General features: G+C 45.8%; 1 protein-coding gene across 7 annotated transcripts in view; it reads right to left on the bottom strand.

Annotated features, from left to right (window-relative positions):
• The window catches only part of TRIO (trio Rho guanine nucleotide exchange factor), a 318,911-nt gene that overhangs the window by 173,033 nt on the left and 122,435 nt on the right, over nt 1–23,443 (bottom strand). For all 7 annotated transcript variants that reach the window (XM_070411908.1, XM_070411909.1, XM_070411910.1 and 4 more), the window contains exons 3-7: nt 21,301–21,415; nt 13,691–13,883; nt 10,325–10,837; nt 8,003–8,125; nt 5,848–6,039 (exon numbers count right to left, since the gene is read on the bottom strand). In XM_070411908.1, the coding sequence (XP_070268009.1) occupies nt 5,848–6,039; nt 8,003–8,125; nt 10,325–10,837; nt 13,691–13,883; nt 21,301–21,415 (1,136 nt within the window). The remainder of the gene's footprint in view (nt 1–5,847; nt 6,040–8,002; nt 8,126–10,324; nt 10,838–13,690; nt 13,884–21,300; nt 21,416–23,443) is intronic.

Below are 23,443 nucleotides of genomic sequence, written 5' to 3'. Positions count from 1 at the left end.
GTTTATAGTTGCTTGTATGGAAAATAATACAATAATTATAAACACTAATTCAAGAATAAACTCTGTGTTTTGTGTACCCATAACTATAAACCTATTTTTGCCCCACCCTGTATATACAAGGGAATATTGGACACAAAAAAAGAATGAAGTCTTACCATTTGAGATAGTATGAACCAAGAGGGTATGAGGGTATTATGATACGTGAAATCAGTCAGACAAATATCATATGTTTTCACTTACATAAGAAGTCTAAAGAGCAAAATAAACAAAACAAAACTGAAACAGACTCACATAGAACAGATGGCTGCAGGGGGAGGGGAGTGTTGTGGAACAGGTGAAAAAGGTAAAGAGATAAAAAAGTACAAATTGGTAGTTACACAACAGTCATGGGGATGTACAGCACAGCACAGGGAATACAGTCAATAATCCTGTGATAACTATGTATGGTGCCAGGTGGGTACTTGAGACCCTGCGGGGGAGCACTTTGTAACGTATATGATTGTCTAATACAAAATAATACTGAATGTAAACTGTAATTTTACAAATTTTAATGCTAATGGTGAACATCTGAAATCATTTACCTAACATCAGAAAGAGCAACAGGCCCATTTTTTCTACCTTTTCAAAAGCAAATACACACAGGATTAAAAGACAATCCAGTGAAGGCCTCCAAACTCCTAGGCTGTGCCCCAGAACCTAAGGGTGGGCTGAGGGAGGCGGGGATCACGCCAGCCTCTCCCACTTTGCAAGTTAAACAAGAGTGTCAGCCGCAGGCTGCAGAGCCAGGCTGCTGACTGCCACCCGGGTCTCTCCTCAGCCCCCCCAACCGCCCCCTTCCTCCAGGGCCACCCCCACTTCCCCAGAATTTATCAATAGCTGAGAAACCACTGCCAAACGTCCTAGGGAGATCCTCTCAGCATGCATCATGTTGAGTGACAAAGGCAAGCCGGCAGAAGGCCCAACTAGGGATGCTAACTCAGTTAAGCCAACTAGACATGAACACATTTGCCTTGCTGCTTACCAGGGGTGCCGAGGGTGACTAGTTAAAATGGGGTAACTGACCTGCCCTCCCAAGTACTTAGGACTTTTTAGAAACTTAAAATAGACAAGTCATCCAAATAACAACTGTTTATAAAAATCCCTTTATCATTTATGTATTGGCTCAGAAAAATATCTGCGTGCAAATCTTAGGACTTGAGAGCAATGATAAGGCATTAAGTGTCATCGAATAGCAGGTGGTTTCTGATGGCTTCAAACATGACTAAACCAACACACCCACAAGGAACATCTCCTCACCCCCCTGTGCGGCACCCGCCTCACATCCTCAAGGCCATGGAAGTGTTATAACTTACTTTACCGCTCCCCCTCTGCATAGATGCAGGCATGACTCATTAGGCCTATTTTTAAGTATTTCTGGGGTGGGGTGTTCTATAAATGTCAATTAGGTCAGGTTGAATGAGTCTAACTATTCCTGATCTCCATTTCACTCTCTCCTCTTTGATTATTGCATTTAACACCAATTATTAAGTTATTATAAACCTTTTTCAATTATGAGTTGACTGAGGTTAACCAGCATCATTAATAAATCACCAGGTTAAGTCACTAATTAATGGCTGCTGCACATGGGTCACTACAGCACGCCCCAAACAAAGCAGAGTTACAACATATTCCTAAGAGGCAACGCGCCTTCGATATAACAGGGACAGCTTTGGTTATATAACACTTCACAGTCAGCATAAGTGTCAGACTAGTGTGTCGGTGTATCCACATGACAACTGAAATAGTCAACTCCAATTTTGAAGCAACCAATAAAGAGAAACATTCAAGAACTTTTATATATGCCTATAGTAAAAGTAGTTTACATATAATTTCTTTTTTTAATATTTTTATTGATTTCAGAGAGGAAGGGAGAGGGAGAGACAGATAGATAGAAACATCAATGAATGATGAGAGAGAATCATTGACCAGCTGCCTCCTGCACATCCCTAATGGGGATCGAGCCGCAACTCGGGCATGTGCCCTGACTGAGAATCCAACCATGACCTCCTGGTTCATAGGTCAACATTCAACCACTGAGCCACACCGGCCAGGCTCCTTCTATAACTTTTAAGAGCTTGTTTCTGAAACCGTGTGCTGTCATCTCAGGAACTAAAAGATTTTTCATAATGAAAATTTCAAATAATGAAAGCCCAAGCTTTGAGACCACAGGCAAATCACTCCCCAAACAGAACATAAGGACAAGGACAGCAGCCCCATGTACTTCACTGGCCTGACTTAACGAGGAAACGAGGCTTTGTGTTAAGAGCCGTGAATTTGAAAGAGCCATGCAAATACTGGCTGTTATTTCTTTTTGGCTATTATCAGGTGAGCGGCCCTTAAAGTCACAGATAAATAAGGTGATCAGACTTATGGGTCCCTCGGAAGGTCAGCTGCTATCAGCACTAACAGGCGCTTCTGCAGTGACGGCCCTGTAACCTGTTCCACCTAGTAAAAGTGGCCACAAGCCCATGTGCTCCTGAGCATCCGCATTGTGCATCCTGTGACTAAGGAAGTGAATTCCATTTTGTTCAGCTTTCAAATTACCTTGTTAATATATTTTAGTGAATGTGAAGGAACTTCAGTAGCCACATGTGCTGACTGGGCTACCTACTGGATAGTGTGGCTCGAGATCACATTATTTAATAGTAAAAATGGGAGATTTTAAGGTGTAGTAAAACCAAGTCACTTTATTCCTTTATGTTACAAAAATGTAATTCTAATAACATTTGCCTTGGGAGCTTTTAATAGGAAGGGGCTGTCCAGTGGCTGTACCACATGACCAGAAAGTGAAGGCTGGAGCCCTCAGCGCCATCTGCTGGCGAAAGCGCTGACAGAGAGGTCATGCCACCACACTGACAAACTGATATCCTGGAGATGAGGACATGAGACAGAGTGGTCCAGGCATCTTCGGAAAGCAGAACATCTACAAAACATCATTCTCATCTAGTTTTAAATTCCAGGTTCATGTTCATGAACCCACAAGCAAATATCAACACCAGAGCATCCACAGAGACAGGAGCGAGGCAGGGAGCTCAGCACACACGTGTCCCTCCCTGGCAGCTCTGTCCTGAGAGGGAAGGCCTCTTCCTGTCATTTGACCACTCGCACAGGGTCGCATATTTGAGACCTACGTTCCCCTGAAAAGATTGAAGTTCTTAATGAGAATTCTGGATGGCGTTCAGAGAGGTGGCTATGATGGACCCCTAACGTGTGACGTCCAAAGTTTCTGGTCCTTTCCCTACTGAGGTTAGGAAAACAGCTTAAGCATCACTGGAAGGTAAAGCATTTAAAAAGAAGGGACAAAGCTGGCCTAGTCCTGGAACTGCTCTCCTGGGAAGAGGAAAACCATGTTAGTAAATGTGACCTTCTTTTCCACATCAGAATTTCAAGGATTGTACTGTTATTCAGTGAAGGGAAAGATACACAATGCATTTTCGCTTGAGGGAAGGAAATACTTTCTGAGGACATCATCAAGGTTCAACCACAATGCCGGGCCCCTGCCTCACCTGCCACTCCGTCCCTAAGCCTGGATTTGACTTCTTCTCGGGCCACTTGATCTACATGGAGACCTCAAGCATTGCTATTGCTTATCCACTTGATCTGCACAGAGACCTCAAGCAATGCTATTGCTTATCCACTTGATCTGCATGGAGAGCTCAAGCATTGCTATTGCTTATCCACTTGATCTGCACAGAGACCTCAAGCAATGCTATTGTTTATGCAGGATACCAAGAAATTCTGTTCAATATATATTCATCTAGTTTAGTTTCCTTCAAATCCATAACTTACAGCCACTCATTTTATCCAAGGGAAAACACACCAGTCTCTTTCAACTTTGCTACAAGGATGAAATGTTTAATAATAAAACACTGCGGAGGAAAATGTCCCACGGCACTCACACTTCTAGATTATTTTCAGGCAGGTCAGAGCAGCAAGGAATCTTCCGGGTGTATTTACAAGTCTGAATCCCACTATGTTTACGAAAGAGATTTTCCTTATGTGTTATTATGCTTCGGACTCCCTGCCATTCACCCAGACGGCTTGTGCTGCTTCCAATTTATTCACAGCATCTTGACATACCTTTCTGAGTGCCCATCACCAATTTACATCCCCAGCCCCAGTTCCAGGGGTTGCTGCACCTCATGCCAAGTTCCCACTCCAGCTGACACGTAGGTGGGCAGCACACGGCTCATCTGCCCACCCACAATAATGCCCAGCAAACAGCACAATGACAGGGACCGGAACGGGTCAGAGTCCTGCAGACACTGCTAGCTGATCCTGAAGGGGGTTCCTATTACTTTAAAAGAGCTACTTTTGTGGGGAGGGGCCTTTACTTATCCTTTAATCATAAAAGTAGTTCAATGCATATTAATAAGCAGAAAAATCTTCCTACTGAAAGCTGAAAATTCTTTTTTAGAGCTTGGCTTTTACATGAGGCCATCAAGGTTTTTTTCCACCGTTTCCTCTCTTGCTTCACATTTTAAAGGTCTCTACAGTTGAGATCACTACTAATTAGTGTCTTGTGCAACATTCTAGTTGCCTTGCCCAAAGCCAGGCAAGCTGGGGCCTCGGTTTTACCTCAACTGACTTCATTCCTCAACAGAGACCACTTCTAGATTAAAGAGATACTATTTCCTTCTTAGAGTCATCAGTGCAAATCCCTATAAATACAGTTTTCCCCAAAAAAGCTCTATCAGTATTTTTCCATTAAAATAAGGCAACCGTTTGCCTCTTCCCCATCTGCCTTCCCGGTGGCCACAGGTTCCTGTGCTGTCAACACCTGCGAAGGAAGGTCACTGTCCAGAACACCTTCCACGCTGACGTCTCGGTCAGGAACGCATCGCTCTCCTTTTGCTGCCTCCATAGCTGCTTGCTCAAGCCAGTTTGTTTGCGGAAAGGATTGTGGAGGTGTGGGGAGTGGTACAGGCACACCTTACAGATTACCTCTTAAGTAAGGTATTTCGACAGAGCACATCAGCCAATGAAGCCAATGTGTTAGAATCCATGCAAATCATTAAAAATCGTGATTGACACTGAAAGCTGCCTGCCCCAAAGCCATGTCCACCCAGCCCTTGCTGGCAGAGCCTGCCTACAGCAGTGGGGCTAAGAAGCTAGGTCCCCCCTCCCCACTCCCCGCACCCAGTCCTGGACTACAGAAAGCACTGGGCGGAGGGATCTCCTGACAGTAATGTTTCTCTGATCAAAGTAATGGGCGACGACACTCACTGCCAGCCCTGCACTCCCCGGACACCAAGTGGAGGGCTGGTGCTGGGAGCTGTGGCCTACATCCTGTGACCATGAGCGCAAGGTCGAGCAGCCCAGCCCTGGCATCGGGGTCTGGCTAGAACTGCCTATACTTTGTCACTTCTTGTTTTGGGAGGAAAGCAAAGCCCTGATGTTTAAGCCTGACAGCCAGGCATTCTGTTACCTGCTGCCACAGCATCCTAATTAGAGTCTTGCAGTGATAACGAGGAGGGGGGAGAAAAGGAGGAGGAGAGGGGTAAAGAACAGCGCTACCACTTGTTAGTACCCACCGTATGCCAGGTGCTCTGCAGGGCACCTAATATGAATCATCTCATTTTCACAGTGAAACTCCTCTCAAGCCAACTTTTATTTCTACTTTACAAGTGAGAAACTAAGGAACGGGAGGTTAAACCACCTGCCTCAGGTTGCACAGCGAGGGGTAAGCCAGCTGACGGTCGGCAGAGCGCAGGTGATTCGGTGCCACACAAAGCCCCCCAAGGATCTGGCCGCGGGGGGAGGTGCCGGGGAGGCAGCGGGCGGTCCCACCCGGTGACGGGCACTGACCTTCTCAGCCTTCTGGTGGAAAATGGAGGACATGTCCAGCAGGGTGCTGCGCTCGTCCAGCGCCGCGGCGAACGCCTTCCACTCCTGCTCCAGCTGGTTGGCGATCTGCTTGATCTGCTGAGAGGCGTAGTGGCCGGACTCCACCAAGCGATTGGCCACCGACATGATCCGGTTTATGTTGACATACACGTTCTGGGGAAGGGGCAGAAAGAGAGGGCTCCTTAGCGGAAGGCAAACAGGAGGCTTCCTTTAAAACACATGGATAGAATTTCCTGAAACACGGCCTATTCACTTAAAAGTGATATTCTTAACAGCAGAGTCACCTGGTGTAGAATGGTATACCTATTTGCTGTCTGGATTTCCGTGGACTCTGAGTTTTGGTTCCCCTTTCTGTTTGTCAGACTGCAAAATTACAAATCAACGGGCTGAAAGGCATCTTGTTAGGCCAGAGCAGTCAAAAGCACAAGTGTGTGCACACAAATACTCTATTACTCACTTCCTGGCTCCTGGTCCTGACAAGGGTCCAGATGGCAAGCCGCCTGACGAGCAGTCACCCAGAACTGCAGGACCCCAACCGTTCCGCTTCTAACTAGGACCCAGAAACCACTAAATATGTCCGTAGCCACCCAAGGCTATTTGTGTGAAAACAAGCTCTCCTTTCTCCATAAATCCAAGTCTTTTTTGTGCCAACTGAAAATATTCTCTAAATGGATGCACTTTCTCCAAGGAATATGAATTGGGGCACAGAACAATGCTTTGTTCAAATTTTAAATCAAGCTTTTCTACTCTGCTGAGATTCCTATCTTCAGGTCCACCAGTGTCCTGAAAAAATAAGGGAGCGAGGCTTAAAAAAACTGCGCTTTTTGCAAAACAAGTTTTCGCTATGGTATTTCCCTTTCCACCTTCCATCTTCTTTGAAGTCCCATTACAGCCAAGGATGGGGTGGGGATACACACCTTCAACAAAGCCCAGGCTGGTGTATTCACATACTTATGATTCTTTGTGATGCATCAGAACATTGTGCTCTCTGTAGTCCCCCAAAATCACAGACACAACTATGGCTCCTCCCAATCTTGCCCCTACATCTCACTACCTTCCCTGTCCAAACTTCTCTACATTTTTCTTCCCTTCCCACACTGGTCCTGTGGGCCAGTCCCCCACGGCCTGGCACCCAGACCTCTGCAAGAGCCTTGTGGTTGTTACCTCGACTGAGCCCACCCAAGAAAGTGTATCCACTTGTCCGTTCTTCCCCTGTACAGTCTTTTACTCATTTCTGCCCCAAACCTAACTAGAAGGAGTCGCCTATGCCTGGGATCAGCGAGCCACAGATTGCATGCAGCCTCTGAATTACTTTTCTGGGCTGCGTGTGCAAGCTAGACTCAGCTAACAGAGGGGTGTTGACAGTGTCAGGGAGGGAGGACACTTTGTGAGCTTGTGACAGCCAGTCAAGGCCACAGTCAGCAAGGAACTGGCCTCCCTGGTTCCTGCGGCATTAACGCTTATAACTAGTGTCCTTTAAGTCCCTGGCCCCTTCGCATACGCATGCTCTATCTCTAGTGCCAGGTAATGACATTTGCTCATTTTTGCTTTCTCTGTCCCCTTAAAGAGGAACAGTTCAAGCAGATGCCCTCTGTTAGAATCCTGACAAGAGCTGTCCATGTGGACGGCTCTGCTGTGGGACCCACTGTGGGTACTCATTGCCCCTTGAACCCATTAGTTTCCTGAATCACTTTCATGTCCTTAAACAGACTGTGCTCACAGAGTGCTGGTCTGCGCAGAGTGCCTTCTCCACATCCCCATTACTTCTGGCGCAGGTAAGGGAACACGGTGGCACCTAGCAACCTGCAGTTCCCAAGGGGCGGAGCACAGGAATGGGCATCAGAACCATCCATGGTGAACTGGCCACGTAGCTGGTGCAAATTTCACTGGTTAGTTGGTTTGCTTGTTTACATTTTTGTTTGTTGAAAACTGAAAACAAGCTACTTAGACACTGAGAGCACTGAGAACTGGACACTTGGAGGTCAGCTGCTATCATCAAATCAGAAATTCTGAAGGCCCACATGGCCTCCTGGCTGCATGCTGGGATGTGATCTGTGTGTGTCCCGTTCCCTAAAATCCCTTCCCTCAAAGGATACAACTATCCCAACAGTCTTACCATACAGTTCATAGCAAAGTGGTTGTGCTGCGTCTGAAGCTCCATAGCGTGAGGGTGGCTGGTCCCAATCTCAGTGTAGCTGTTCAGAAACAGGCCCTTGTTGTGTGTGATCCAGTCAAACATCTACCGGAACGAAAAAGACAACCTGAATCACTCCAGGAAAAAGAAATGAACTGACACGAACCCGGGAACAGGGCCAAACGCAGAAGAGGCAACGTTCTTCCTCGATAACCTCTCAGCATTTGGGTCCAGGATTCTTGACTTCTCAGAAGTTAGCAGAGTTCTGAACCTGCAGGACCTGTAAGAAAATCTTATCTAACAGATGGTTCCTTTGACAAATGAGGATGGATGGAGCAAAGATATTCAAGTCCCCCAGGCTAATGACAAACTCATCTTTTGACTCTCAACCCAGCCCCCAAGCTACACTGAACTACTTAATGGCCCAAACTACTCTTCACTTAACCAACTAATGGCCCAAACTACTCTTCACCTAAAGACCTGTTAGGTATTAGGGATTTATCATCTCTGGGTAGGTTTTGGTGATAGCAATGCCAAAGACTATAAGATAATGTTCTTGAATGCAAGAAGTAAAAAACAACAACAACAAACAAACAAAAAAAAAAACCTGGGCAAATGCAAACAATAAAATTTACTGTGAAAATAAGGATTGGGAAAAAATTTAACCAAGACATATCTCTTAAGGTTCAATGGAGAGACTACCTCGACAAGGATGTAGACTACATTGTTCATAAGGAAAGCATTTAAAGAAAAACTAGAGGCCTGGTGCATGACATTCGTGCACTGGATGGGGGGGGGAGCGGGGGGCCCTTCAGGGGATGTCCAACTGACGGTTTAGGCCCGCTCCCCACAGTTGGACATCCTTAGTGCTGCAGCGGAGGTGGGCCACTGCACTTGCCAGCCGTCAGCCCAGCTTCAGGCTGAGCGGCACTCCCCCTGTGAGAGCGCATTGACCACCAGGGTGCAGCTCCTGCATTGAGCATCTGCCCCCTGGTGGTCAGTGTGCATCATAGCGACTGGTCATTCCTCAGTTCGGTCGATTTGCATATTACCCTTTTATTATATAGGATAAACGCCTATCAGCACTGATACTGTGCCTTGAAGCAGAATTCGAGATGGCCACCTGTTTTGTGGGTTTTTTTAATAATTAGAAGGAAGATTCTCCAGTGTCTTTGACAAAGCAGCACCTAAAACCTAAGTGCACTGGCAGGTATGTGAAAAGCTTACCAAAGAACAGTACTGGAGGGTCACCTTTCAAAAGGTCCTTTACTTCTAATGTAGTCTTTTTGTTTGTTTGTTTGTTTTACTTTACAAAACAGTCTCCTGTCCATGAAAAACAGTCCATGAGAGCAAATGAAGAGTGACCAATTCACCCACGCCCATGGCTTGCACCACATTCCCATAGAGAAGTGCACTGCTTCCCCATGGCTAAGACTGAGTTAGCCGGTAACTGGCAAGAATTCTCACTGAGTAGTTGGTTTATCTGGAGCACAAGAATAAGATATGAGACCATAAATTATTATTGCCTATATTTCCCAGAAACTATTAATTTTAACTAATTATTCACCCTTTTAAAAATTAGATCTGAATGGTGTACTGTCACTGGCTTTGTATGTGTGGAAGAGCAGAAATTAGCAAATGACATACATATAGGGTGTCCCCTCAAAAATGTATGCACACACTTTGAGTAATTATAAGGCAGTGTTTATTAAAATCCATTTAATTTTCAAAATTGAGCTATCAGCTGTTAAAGTGTATATATATTTTTGGGGACACCCTGTACATAACTATTGCTTTCAATAATATAATGCTATAAAACATTCACTCTTTTAGCCGAAGATATCATTCTTGTCTATCTTACAGGCATTCGAAACTATCAGTAATTAACAACAAAAAGTTTCTAAAGTAGCACTGCACTGCACAGGGAATGACTATGGGAAGCAGATTTAGGGGCGGTCCCGGAACTGACACTCTCCGTCTCTGGTCTCTAACCGACACCATGAGAGTCGCTTACTCTGCCCCAGCCCTTTCTCAACCTTCTGGCCCTTTAAATACAGTTCCTCATGTTGTGACCCAACCATAAAATTATTTTCGTTGCTACTTCATAACTGTAATGATGCTACTGTTATGAATCGTAATGTAAATATCTGATATGCAGGATGGTCTTAGGCGACCCCTGTGAAAGGGTCGTTTGACCGCCAAAGGGGTCGCGACCCACAGGTTGAGAACCGCTGCTCTAGACCAAACAATCCAGAAAGCTTCCCTGTGTACCCCCTTTTAGCATCCCTCTCCCTTCTCCTTTACCTTCTCAGCATCCTGTTCAAACAGCCGCAGCTGAAAGCACTGGTCCAGCTTCAGCTTCCGCACGTGCCACATCTGATGCAGATGCTGCCGCGTGGAGTGCAGCCGGTCCAGCATGGCAGACACCTTGGGTAGGAGGCTTTGCAGGTCCGCGTTGCCTGACCCTGAGTTCTTTTTGGGAAAGCTGTCGCTGCTCTGGATCCTCTGGAGCAGCTTCTGTCCCTCCAAGTCCAAGTCCTCGATGGGGGCCTTAATCACCTTCTTCTTCAGCTGGGAATGCTCCTCGATCATGTTCCGAGCCCCCTCCAAATCCTGAGGCAACTCCTTCTTGGCCAGGATGTCCTGAAGCTCCTCCAGCCGGGACAGCATGTGGGTGGCGTTGCTAATGTAATCCTCAAAAGCAACTCTGATTTCAATCCATTCCTCATGGTTGTACTCCAAGCAGCCGTCAAACTCGGGAGTTAGCTGAGAAGGGTCGACTACTTTGGTAAGGCCTTCTAAAGAGACCATGTTTGTCTGAGGGGAAAAACAGGCATGAGAAGATGAACCAACTCTGGATGGTCTTAGCATAAGGCAGTTTAGTCACAGGTCTTCAAACTTAAAGCAGGTCATCTATTTATAGAAAACATAACATATCTTGTTCTGGACCCATAAATATAAGTAAATGAAGCCCTACAGTATAGTTGGTAAAAATAAACCCATTAGAGCAACACATGTATGTTACTTGGAATATCTAAAATTTTAGACTTATATGTATTTCATGAGAGCTAAAGATATTAGATTTCGCCCTGACCAGTTTGGCTCAGTGGCTAGAGCCTGTGGACTGAAGAGTCCCAGGTTCGATTATGGTCAAGGGCATGTACCTTGGTTGCGGGCACATCCCCAGCAGGGGGTGTGCAGGAGGCAGCTGATCGATGTTTCTCTCTCATCCATGTTTCTAACTCTCTATCCCTCTCCCTTCCTCTCTGTAAAAAATCAATAAAATATATATTTTTTAAAAGATATTAGATTTCTTTCCAAGAATGTGGACACTAACGCTCGATTTTAGGCACATTAACCAGGAAATGTGTCAAATTGCCAAGATCAGAGCAGACAATTCAGACATTTCCCTTTTGTCAAGGCAGCCTTCCTCATCCACACCCATCCACCATCTCACTCCCAGCAGAGAACTCTGCCCAGGCTTCCTTCTCCCTGCAGTCACGCTCGCGTCCTGTTCGTGGGCCCCAAAATCCCTCTGGAGCACCACCTCCCACTAAGGACACTTGTGTGGGGGCTGCTTGTTAAGGGACAGACCAGCGCTGCTCCAACCAGACCACCCTCACCATTCCCCTTCCTAAACTCCACCTCCGGTCAGGTAACACCTCAGAGGACATGAATGGCTTTTTAAAATGTAGAAAACATACAAGGGTTAGCCAAAAAGCTGGTAGAAGCTCTTTTCACAAAGGTAAAGACAGAAGGTTTCTTTGCTAGATTCTGAGCAGTACAAGTGTTGCACTATGTGATACAGTTTTAGTCAATTACAACCTAAACAGGAAATCCTGGCCTCACCCTACCTGTCAGACCTGCTGCAGGATTAGGTAAGAATTATGCTTCAAGGAAAGCATCGGAGGGCGGGGTGATTAAATGCAAAGACAAAGGTAAAGGAGGAAGATCCGTGGCCTAGAACCAAAAGAGGAAAGAGAAAAAGGCGGGTGGAGTCCCACCTGTCACCTCCAGCCTTAGCGAAACCTACGCCTGCACCTTGGTGCTATTTGGCGTAAGAAACCGCGAAGGCAGCCAAGCTACAAAGAGGGGCTGCTCCTCAGCAAGCACTTCTGCTGTCATGTGACTGCAGTTCACTCCCGTCTCATCTGCCTGGACTTTTAATAATGTCCCTGGAGGCAAACAAGTTTAATGGAAAAACCGGTCTAGGTAACCTGGAAGGCCAAGGGACAGATCAAATTTCAACTAGCAAAACCTTGCATGCATTAGTTTGCCAAACCATTCGTCTGCTTAAAACATGTATCAGTAAATGCAACACACTTTAAATTTGACATCAAGAAAATAGTAAGACCCAATAAATTGTCCTCTAAAATCACTTCTAATTGTATATGAAGATAAAGGCTTGCTGGTTTCATGTTTCACCTAAATCTCTTGAACACAATTTCAAATAAAAAGTAAATTCTGATTTCAGATCGAAAATCAGTTCCAGGGAAAGAGATTTAAAAATGGAAGTAACAACACTTTGAAAAGGGTAACATGTCACATAAGGCTTGAGGATTAATACTGGGTGATGTGTTTAATACCATTATTGCTGCTGAAAGGGACCAAAGTTTTGCTGCCTCAAAATATGCCTTTTGGGACATTGATTTTAAGCTGGTTATTAAGAAACAATAAGCTCAGAAAGAACTGCTGACCCTTCACTTGCTTCAGAGAGAAAAAGCTGCTTGAAGGAAGAGAGCCTCACCTGGCGCCAGGACATAAACTACAGGGAAGGGAGGGGGCTGGCAGAGCTGCTTGTTGGACTCCCCTCTGCGTCCCACTGGTTCTGGGGGGGCCAGCAAGAACTCTTTACATGTTTGCTCTTTCTCAGCGACCTGCAAACCACCTGCTTTCCCTTTGGCATCCCAGACCCCTGCCTCCTCCTTCTTTGTCCAGAATGGCATATAAACCTCAACTGCCCAATGCGTCTGCAGGCCTCATAGCCTCACGGCACTCCTGCATATACATCCGGAATAAATTCTGGACATTTTCTTGTAGTCTTGTCTCCTGTTAATTTGATTATTAGACCAGCCAGAAAACACAGAATGGCGGGGCAAAAATTATTTTTTGCACCCCCACACTGTTTACCCTAAAATACATGAATATAGTCACTGAACCCTAATGTTTAGGGAAAAGTTGCTAGAAGAAGCAATCTATTGAACCAAAAGTTATTATAATATATTATTAGAAAATTTTCAAATTTTATTACAGAATATGTACGGCATGAATCCAGTTTCAAGCTGGCCAGACGCTTTCTTCCGATAATCATCTCATTAAACTGCCGCACCAAAGCCTTGTCAGAGCCTTGGAAACTGAAGGAGTGGTGATGGTAGGAAGGAAAACAAATTAATGCTGTATACGCTGTCTGCAAGACAGCGTCCTGACAAGCCACCCAAACCCACCTTGGGTAAGCGACCCACTAGGATGACACGATAAATGAGCCTACTTTTGTTACTTCGTGCCATAACTAATTTCACATATGTACATAAGATACGCAGTTCCCTCTAATATGTGGTTTTAAAAAATCTAATACCAGCCTACAATGAGGAGGGGAAAAAAATCTTTTTTTTTTTTTTTCAGTAAACCATAGGTGTGGTTGTAGCTGGGCTGGCCACACACGGAAGTTACCTCAAATTCAAACTTAGAGCTGCCAAAATTAGTCCTCTGTTTCTGCCAGAAGTTGTCCGGCTTGATGATCAGTGCAACGTGGATGCAGCAGGGGAAGGACTCCTGCAGGATCTTCAGCAGAGGCTTGATGGAGTCCCACTTGGACCCGCGCATGTCCACGATCACCGTGAAGCCTCGCTTGCAGACTTCTTCACTGGAGAGAAAGGAAACACACACTCAAGCCGTGCACCTCTTGCCACTTCTTCTGGGCAGAGTCCCGCTGGGCAGCGCTGGCTCTGCTGCCTTCCTCCTGGTCTGGGAGGGAAACTGAAGGGAAGGGGTGCCCCCTCCACCCACAGCCTGGCTGCGGGTCAGCACTGCGAGGGGGGTAGGGAGAGGCATGGAGGGATATGGAATCGATTCAGAAAGAGCTCAGGTCTTACCCAGGGAACCAGACGCTCTCACCTCCCTTGTCATAGAAGAACAGACTGGCTATGCGTGCATCAGAGCGATGATGACTGGGGACAGGGTCCAGCTCTGAAAACCTTTAAAACTTGATCTTGTCTTCACGGTTTCCTATCCTGTCTCCTCTTTGGGAGAAAAACCGCCTTTGTGTGTTAACTGACCACACACGCTGCTGCCTCGCAACTATTGCAGCAAAGGTTCTTAGCGAGCACTGGATGGGCCGTCCCTGGCAGCGTGCACAGAACCAGGTGGAGGTGTCACACCATCAACAACAGCCCCCAGACTCCCCAGCCACAGGCGTGAAAATTACCCCGCCAGCAGCTGGCAGCAACGGCGGGGGCTTTTCAATGTCCCACTTTGTCCCTTTGACTTGTACCTGGGCCCTGGACTGGGGGTCCATGGCGCCCTTCTGGCCGAGTCTCCGGGGCCAATCTATTTTCACAGTAAATATCTGCCTTTCACCAGCTGCACTGACGGGTGAAATGGTGGGAACTGCGCTGGCCCTCAGCACAGAGCAGGACAGAGCAAGGAGCCGCCGTGTTCCTCCTCCCCACGTGCTCACAGCGCGACAAAACCACCAAAGAGCCTGCTCTCTTTAGAGTGACCTCGATGAAGCAACAAAAGTGATTAATGTAGTTAAGTCCCAACCCGAGTACATGGTAAATATATATAATGCGCTTGTGTAATAAAGAAGAAACAACAGGAGTCAGAGTACTTAAAGACAGGGCGGACCCTGGTCTCATTCGGCTGTAGCGTCAGCGTTACACGGCTGCCCACTGGAGAGCAGCCCTGCCCTCACCGGCGCGTGGTGCACACACGGTCCACGCAGGCTGCTGCTGCTGGCACAGACCCGAGCCGGGGAGGCTGCCTGTGAGCTCTGCGGAAATCCACGCAAGGCCTCAATCCTCCCAGTGGGAATTTTAGGTGTTCACCCAACATGAAAGTACTGGGACTATGAAAAGGTTTCTGACATTTTTTCTGCCTCGTGTAATTACCATGAGAAATTAGTCTAAATTAAAAACTCAGAAAACTAATTGCTATCATTAAGTGATGTTAAAAAGCCAAAAAATTAAAACCAATTTTATGCTCTCTTGCATGAGTTCATTCCTCTTCCCTCTCCCTCCCTTCTTTCCATACACACACACACACGCACACACACACTTCTTTCCTTACCTTGATTCATACCATGGGAGTAACTGACATCCCAAGTTCTCCAAAGTAAAGTTCCTAAGACAACTACCTCAGTATAAAAGGCTTGTCACAAAAATATTCTGAAAAAGTCTGTGGGGGCAGAACCTGAGTAGATGGCGGCTCACAGTCCGAGAAACATGGTGTTGAAGCCATAAAGAGAAAACAAAGGACACAGCAGCCTAGTTTATCACTCATGTGTGGAGAACTGTAGGAAAGATCTCATTCATCAGTCACCTACGCCTATGACCATGAATTGAAGGGAGTTAACACTGGGCTCACGCACGCCTCAGGCTATGCTGTCAGCTCTCTGGGTCTCAAGCAGGTCCTGGGCCACAATCCAGGCATCAAAGGCCTCCCGCACAAATCCTAGAGCAGCGGTTCTCAACCTGTGGGTGGCGACCCCTTCGGGGGTCAAACGACCCTTTCACAGGGGTCGCCTAAGACCATCCTGCATATCAGATATTTACATTACGATTCATAACAGTGGCAACATTACAGTTATGAAGTAGCAATGGAAATAATTTTATGGTTGGGGTTCACAACATGAGGAACTGTATTTAAAGGGCCTGAAGGTTGAGAACCACTGTCCTAGAGGCGAGCAGGGCTTCCAGAAATGTCAGAAAACCTCCCGAGTCGCTGAAATGAAGTCACACTACATTCCTGGACCTCCCTGAACTCTAATGGGGTGAGCAGTGCCAGGTCCCATTCCGTAGACACCCCAGGGCTCCTGAGGCCCGGGCCAGGCCAGCCTGGGCAGGAGGAAGCCTGATCCGCTGGGGCGCTCTGCTCCAGCTCCCAGCTCTGCTGCCCCACAAGCCTCCTGGGGTGATCAGCTGCCGTTTGGGAGGCTGCGCTTTAAACATCAGTCGTCACCGTATCCAGACAAACTCCCCGGCAGCCTGGCTTCCTCCTCACATAGCCCCGCAGTGTGCACACAACCGCAAAGTCCTCCACTTGAAAGGGGCTTAAAACGAATCCCGAATAACTCCAGGCTTAACAACAGGAACAAGGACCCAACCAGAAGATACCCTGAGCCTGCACCGTTTACAGAAGGATTAACCACTCCCCTTCCTCCACAATCTAACTGTAAGCACCCGTGACATCCCGAGAAATGAAAACTACAAGGGAACTGGGCTGGGAGTGCACACCCTTTCAATCCATCTGCCTTTACCAAGTTCAAAGCCAGTCACTATTAGGAAAATCGTGGCTTGCAAACCTCCCTGAACCCAGCTCTGTATGTGAGCAGCCAAGGAACGTGTGCAGTTAGCAACAGGAGATGGGCAATTGCTATTCGAATACGTATTAACCAGCACACTGGAAAGTGTGACTTATTCACCAGTTTGGTTGGCAGTTTTATCAAAGAACCTCATTTTATCTATGAAATACAGAAAAGTTAGATACAACAGAGGTCCCCTCTCAACACACTTCTCTGAAAAAGAGAAACTCTACTTTCTTTAGTTCCTAGATAAAGAAGGTCCCTTCTTGAGGTACCATCTCACACCTGTCAGAATGGCTATCATCAACAAATCAACAAACAACAAGTGCTGGTGAGGATGTGGATGGAGAAAAAGGAACCCTCATGCACTGCTGGTGGGAATGCAGATTGGTGCAGCCACTGTGGAGAACAGTATGGGGTTTCCTCAAAAAGTTAAAAATGGAACTCCCACTTCTAGGAATATATCTCAAGAAACCAGAAACACCAATGAGAAAGGATATATGCACCCCTATGTTCATAGCAGCACAATTCACAATAGCTAAGATTTGGAAACAGCCTAAGTGCCCATCAGCAGATGAGTGGATTAAAAAACAGTGGTACATCTATACAATAGAATACTATGCTGCTATAAAAAAGAAGGAACTAGCCCTAACTGGTTTGGCTCAGTGGATAGAGCGTCAGCCTGCGGTCTCAAGGGTCCCAGGTTCAATTCCAGTCAAGGGCATGTACCTTGGTTGCGGGCACTTCCCCAGTAGGGAGTGTGCAGGAGGCAGCTGATCGATGTTTCTCTCTCATCGATGTTTCTAACTCTCTATTCCTCTCCCTTCCTCTCTGTAAAAAATCAATAAAATATATTTTAAAAAAGTAAAAAATATATATATATAAAATAAAAATAAAAATAAAAAAGAAGGAACTTTTACCATTTGCAACAGCATGGATGGAACTGGAGAGCATTATGCCAGTTAGAGAAAGATTAATATCACATGATCTCACTCATTTGTGGAATATAATGAACAACATAAACTGATGAACAAAAATGGATCCAGAGACAAGGTAACACTGAACAGACCGTCCAACCTCAGAGAGAAGGCAGTGGGGAGGGGCAGTTAGAGATCAACCAAAGGACTTGAATGCATGTATATTAGCATAACCAATGGACACAGGCACTGGGGTAGTGGGAGCTTGTCCTGGGGGGTGGGTGTGGCAGGGGGGTCAATGGGGGGGGGGGGGGAATGGAGACATATGTAATACTTTAAACAATTAAAAAATAAAGTCCCTTCTTATATGAAAGTTCATGATTTAATTCATTCAAAGTCTCCACATTATTTCATTAGGGACCAAAGAGAGTGGGAGTGGTTTATCCATTTAGCTGCTAAAAATCATTTTAATGTTCTAGAGCATAATTCATATAATTCAAGCAATAAGAACAATGAACACCTAGAGACGTACCAAGTCCACTGTTATTTTCATGGCTGGGCAGGAATCCCCACCACACCAGCAACAAGTTCTGCTGCGACCTGCTTCTCCTGCACTCATTCCATAGGCAGTCTCCTTGCACATGCATTCTTTGAAAATCACTCTGTTACTCCTTTTTTTTTTTTTTAAAGAAGGGGGAGGGGAATGGAAGGTGACCCAAGTAAGAAACCTCAACTCCTCACCTCTTCCAGCACATTACATTTAACTCTGGGGGCCACGCTCTGAGAGGCACAGACAACCTAGAGACCGTGCAGGAGAAAAACGGGCTGATCTGGCTCAGAACACATCAAAGGGAAAATAACGGAAGGAACGGAGGAGAGCGGATGCGAAAGATGGAAATTAGTGTGCTACTTCTGAGGCAGCTATGGGACCGGAGGCCCTGGGCTGGGCGTGTACGTGAATAATCTTACTCAATACTTACAAGGATCCAAAGAAGTATAGATTAACATCACATTCTGTAGATCGGAAGACGGATAAAAGTAATTAGTAGCTCGTGCCAGGGCACAGTCAGTCTAACTGCCTATGCGTTCCAGGATGGCACACTTCTCCACGTTCTGGAGGGCACATCTCAAGACTATCTGGCTGAGGAACAGCCAGGGGTCACCTTCACATCGCAGGAAATTTCAGGAGTAACAGATGGGGGAAGAAATCTCACAGACCCTCAAGAATGCTTACACCACTGAGACTACAAGCAAACCCACAAGTCCCAAAGAATTCACACACCATGGCCCTGCCCGGAGTTCCTCAGTGATGAGAACGTCAGCCCGTGCACCAAGGGGTTGCGGGTTCGATTCCCAGTCAAGGGCATGTACCTGGGTTGCAGATTCGATCCCCAGCCCTGGTCCAGGTGTGTGCAGGAGGCAACCAATTGATGTATTTCCCTCACATCAGTGTTTCTCTCTCTCCCTTCTCTCCCTCCCTACTTTCCATTCTCTCAAAAATAATGGAAAAAAATATCCAAAGGTGAGGATTAACTAAAAATACAATAAACACTACCTGAATCACTATTCAAAGTGTGTGTATATATTTCAAAAAGTAAAACGAAATTCCCACACCATTAATTTGATGATGATTTTTATCGATCCTACTGTTTGATTAAAACAAAGCCGCGCTCACTAGGGGCCGCACAGCTCTTTTCGGTCAGTGTGGGACCAGGGGGGGACCCAGAGGGACTCCCTGTGAAATCCCCCTCCATTATCACTTGGCAGATGCATCACTGACATGTTATTCCCACCTCTGTATTTGCTCATTACCCAACAGACAAGCAAAATGGCATTTCCTGTCACTTGGAACTGTAAATACAAAAGCAAATCTAGGCATGAAATGAAGTGACTGCCTCAGCAGCTGGAGGGTCACCCTACACACTTAAGTGTTGATGAGTGAAATAATAGAATGCTTGGGATTTGTTACAAGATATTCCAGGGGCAACATTAGAGTAAAACAAGATTAGCAAAACCTGCTAATCGCTGAAGCTAGGTGGCAGGACTGTGATGTTTGCTACACTCTTCTGCCTGCTTTTGTGTATACTCATAATTTTCCAGTGAAAAGGTTTTTTGTGTCTTTTTAATGTGGGTCATCAGGTAAATGCAAAAATACCTGAATCAATTTTTTTTATAATATGTATACTCCTTTGTCTGCTTAGAATCCAGACTGGGTTTCAATGTTGTCTAGAGAGCACAGTGCCATATATTGAAACAGTGAAAACAGTGAGAAACCCCAAACCACCAGAATGTAATGTGGATGAAAGGTAATTTTCACATTCATAATCAAAACAGATTTCAAAACCAGAAAGCAAATGGCCAAAGTTACATACAGCAATTCAATTATGTAATTTTAAAAAATCACCTGGATAATACCAACTCAACTTGTTTTTCATTAAACTACATGACGACTCTCATTTTGCTAAGTACTTTTTTTACTTTGTCCTTTGTATTGCTCTATCTCTTTTTCCATCATCAGCACAGTACCTGGCACAGAAGAACTCAGTAAGTGGCAGCTATCCACTATATTTAGAAATGACAGTGAGTAGCATATAATTTCTAAAACTCTTTCCAGCTCTTTGATTTCAATGGTTCACCAGTTCAAGAGGAAAGGGAACTAGTAAAAGGAAAGGGAAAACTTTTCCGCACGTGCTATCCCTTTGTCGCTGATGAACAACGTGCAGTTCTCCCATAAGGATCCCCAAACAGAAACCCAACACCTTCCTCAGCAGGTTGGACCGTCCGCTTCATCAGCCCTGACAGCGAGGATGGGTTACAGCGGGCACAGCCGTCCTCCCCGGCTGGTGCCCCAAACCCTGTGCTGGGAGGATCTAGTACATTCACCCACCTTTACAGCCCATTATCCTGCCCTTGACCATCCTTCATTGTCCTCTTATGCAACATGTTCCTTAAAGTTACTGTCTCCTTGAGCCTATGTTATGACCAAGTTCTGTTCTTATTACACGTCCTAATGTAATCTCTTCGGAAATGCCCTCCCTCTCCATGTGCCTTTCTAGAATAAAGATTTCCTTTCTTCAGAGGGAAGCACCCCTCCAACCTCAACACACAGCAACCCCTTGTTCCAGGCATGGCTTTATCCTGGGATGTAGTATTCCATTTTCCAAACGGCAACCTGAATAATTAAATGGAGATATTAATGGGGTGGAGGAGGGGTGGCATGATTTCTTTCACTGGCTATCAGCTAGCGCTGTAAGTAAAACCTCAATGAGAGCAGAAACAAAGACACAGGCCAATTGCTATTCATCGTCCCTCTCCGCAGGCCTGTCTGGAAAATGAAGCTTTGCCTATTCTTGGTGTTCTTCAGCACCCACACTAAAAACCTCCCTGACCACCACTAACGCGTCCCAGATTGAATGGGGGCTCCCAAACCTGACATCCTGTCGTATTAGCTGGGAAGAATTTTTAATGCCCCACAAACTTCATGCTCCAAATCAACAGGATGCTTGCAGGGAACCCCAGCTCAGCGGGAAGACAGCAGTGTCGTATCAGAAGCAGCCACTCTTTCCTGGCTTCCAGGACTCTGGGTCGTAGGATCAGAACCATCAACCCCAACTCTTCATTTCTACCTCTGGCACCCGTCCTGACACCCCAGTCGGTGGGCATCCCAACCCCACAGTCATCACACAAAGCACTTCACTCACAACACGACCTCTCATCCCCACGCCAGAACGGTCACCACGTGAAGTGAGGAGTTTATACCACCTGTCTGCTGGGAACTCGGGCTGGGGTGGAGCATCCTAGAACAGTGCCAACAGTGAGGAGCCCAAACCACCAGAACTCACCTGGGGATGCAGGCCAGGTAGGAAATGAGCCTCCGGAGGTCCTCCTGTCGTATTCTGTCATGATTGCTGCGGGCCGGGAACGTGAGGATGGGGCCTCCGCGCTTATCTCTGCCACCTGAAACGAACATGGGAGCACACTGAGACACAAACAGGAGCGGACGGACGCTAACGAGCCACTGGAGGCCCAACGGCGTCACCACCCACTCCCACAGAGCTGTTCCTCTCTCAACCGCAGGGCCAGAAAGGACGGGCAAAGGGCCACAGTCCGTTTCAGCGGGCACATGGCCAGCCTAGCTCACCCGAGCTCTGCACACCACCTGGAAGATAGTCCAGAAGGCCTGCCCTTTCCTTCCAACGTATCCTCCTTTCCTCAGTTTCGTGTTTGGAGAAAGAAAGTTTTCCCGTACTCGTGCTTATTCGCCTTGAACAACCAACCACCGGTTCCCACCGACCCCGTCCCTCTCATTCTCCTCCACATTATCCTCTCTCCTCTCCCAGCCCTGCATTCTCAGCTCTCCCCCTGCTACCAAACAAACTGGGATTTAAGTCTTGAAAGGAAAAATGACAGGGATGCTCTTCAAACTTCACGCTGATGACTTCTATAATCTGGACCTAGGTGTCTTCCTCTCTCAAGGGCAGCGCCCGACCCCCCTGGCCAAGTTTTACCAATCTCTCACACAAAGCCACTCTACATACTAGTAAAAGGGGTGGGGGAGCTTTGCATGCAAGAATTGTAAAGCAGAACTAATTTAGTTAAGGACTTTAGAAAAATTACATCACATAAGTACAAATCTCAGATGATGACTGGTCTTTGATAGACAGGCAGCCATATTTCCCATTAACATAGACATAATTCCAATGAAGTCTGCTGGTACCTCTGACCATTTCTGGTGAAAGTGTCACATATATTTTATTACTTCCATCGGGGTTCTCAGGAAGGAAAACTGAGCCTTCCCAAGTGGAACCTCCATTTAGTTTTTCAACTCTGGGCATCTCTCTTCGGAAGCACAGCACGAAGATCTCAAAATTCAAGTCACAATATGCAGTTCTAAATTATTTTCTCATCTGGATTACTTACCTCAGCAGCACAGGTAAAATTAAAAAGCAAGCAAATAACAACAGAAAACCAGATTCTTTGCTTTTAAAAAGGCCAAGAAAGTACCCAGCAGATGTTATTTTAAAAATACATGTTACCAATATGGGGATTTACAATTTCCTGGAATGATTAACACTGTTTCTGAACAGAAATAAAACTTAATTCTGAACATTTAAAATGATCCACGTGTAGTCACACCATCTAGAAAAGTGTTAAAATTACTTATAAGCCCAGTAATTCTGGTATCAAGTGGGAATAATACTAAACCATAGCTACCAACACATGCTATGCATGATGTCCAGAGGTTGACACACACGTTCTGATTTGATCACCACATGACCCTGTTAAGAGTTTCATGACTGCAGTATAATGGAAGATACTGACGCTCAACGAGCTTAAATAAAGACAAAAGGATTCCGCCAGCACGCGCAGCTGGGTCCTGCCCCCTGACAAGAACTTACATGATTTTTCAAACCAGTGGCTTCAGTTCCTTCTAAAGTAGTAGAAATAACAGAAGGACAACTAAACAATAAGTTCCTAGGCCTTTGTTTATGAATAAAAAGTATTATTAACCCTGGCCAGTGTGGCTCACATGGTTGAGCATCGTCCCATGCACCGAAAGGTCACTGGTTCAATTCCCAGTTAGGCACATGCCCGGGTTTTGGGCTCCATCCCCAATAGGAGGCGTGCAGGAGGCAGCCAATGGATGTTTCTCTCTCTCCCTACCTCTCAAAATCAGTAAAAACATTTTTTTTAAAAAAGTGAGAAGCAATGCTATTATAATGAATAGAATGTCATTACCAAGTAATTGTCTAAAATATCAGATAGTGTTATTAGGGAACATCAATGACTCTAGGTTTTGGAATACCTCTTGTCTCCAATATAAGACAGAAAACATTTTGCTATTTTAATTCCCCAACATCTTTCATTCTTTTCAAAAAGGAATTCATAACCTTAATCAAAAGTATTCCAGCTCAACACATATTATAGAACCTTGAACTTTTAAAGATACAGTATGAAATTTAGATAAAAACATTCACCTGACTC

This window comes from Myotis yumanensis, unplaced genomic scaffold (genome assembly GCF_028538775.1).
Source record: "Myotis yumanensis isolate MYYU_CA2020_CCGP unplaced genomic scaffold, mMyoYum1.0.hap1 SCAF_4, whole genome shotgun sequence".
NCBI classification, from domain to species: Eukaryota; Metazoa; Chordata; class Mammalia; order Chiroptera; family Vespertilionidae; genus Myotis; species Myotis yumanensis.
Note: the sequence above shows the minus strand (reverse complement) of the source record. Positions and strands in the feature narration are given on the sequence as shown.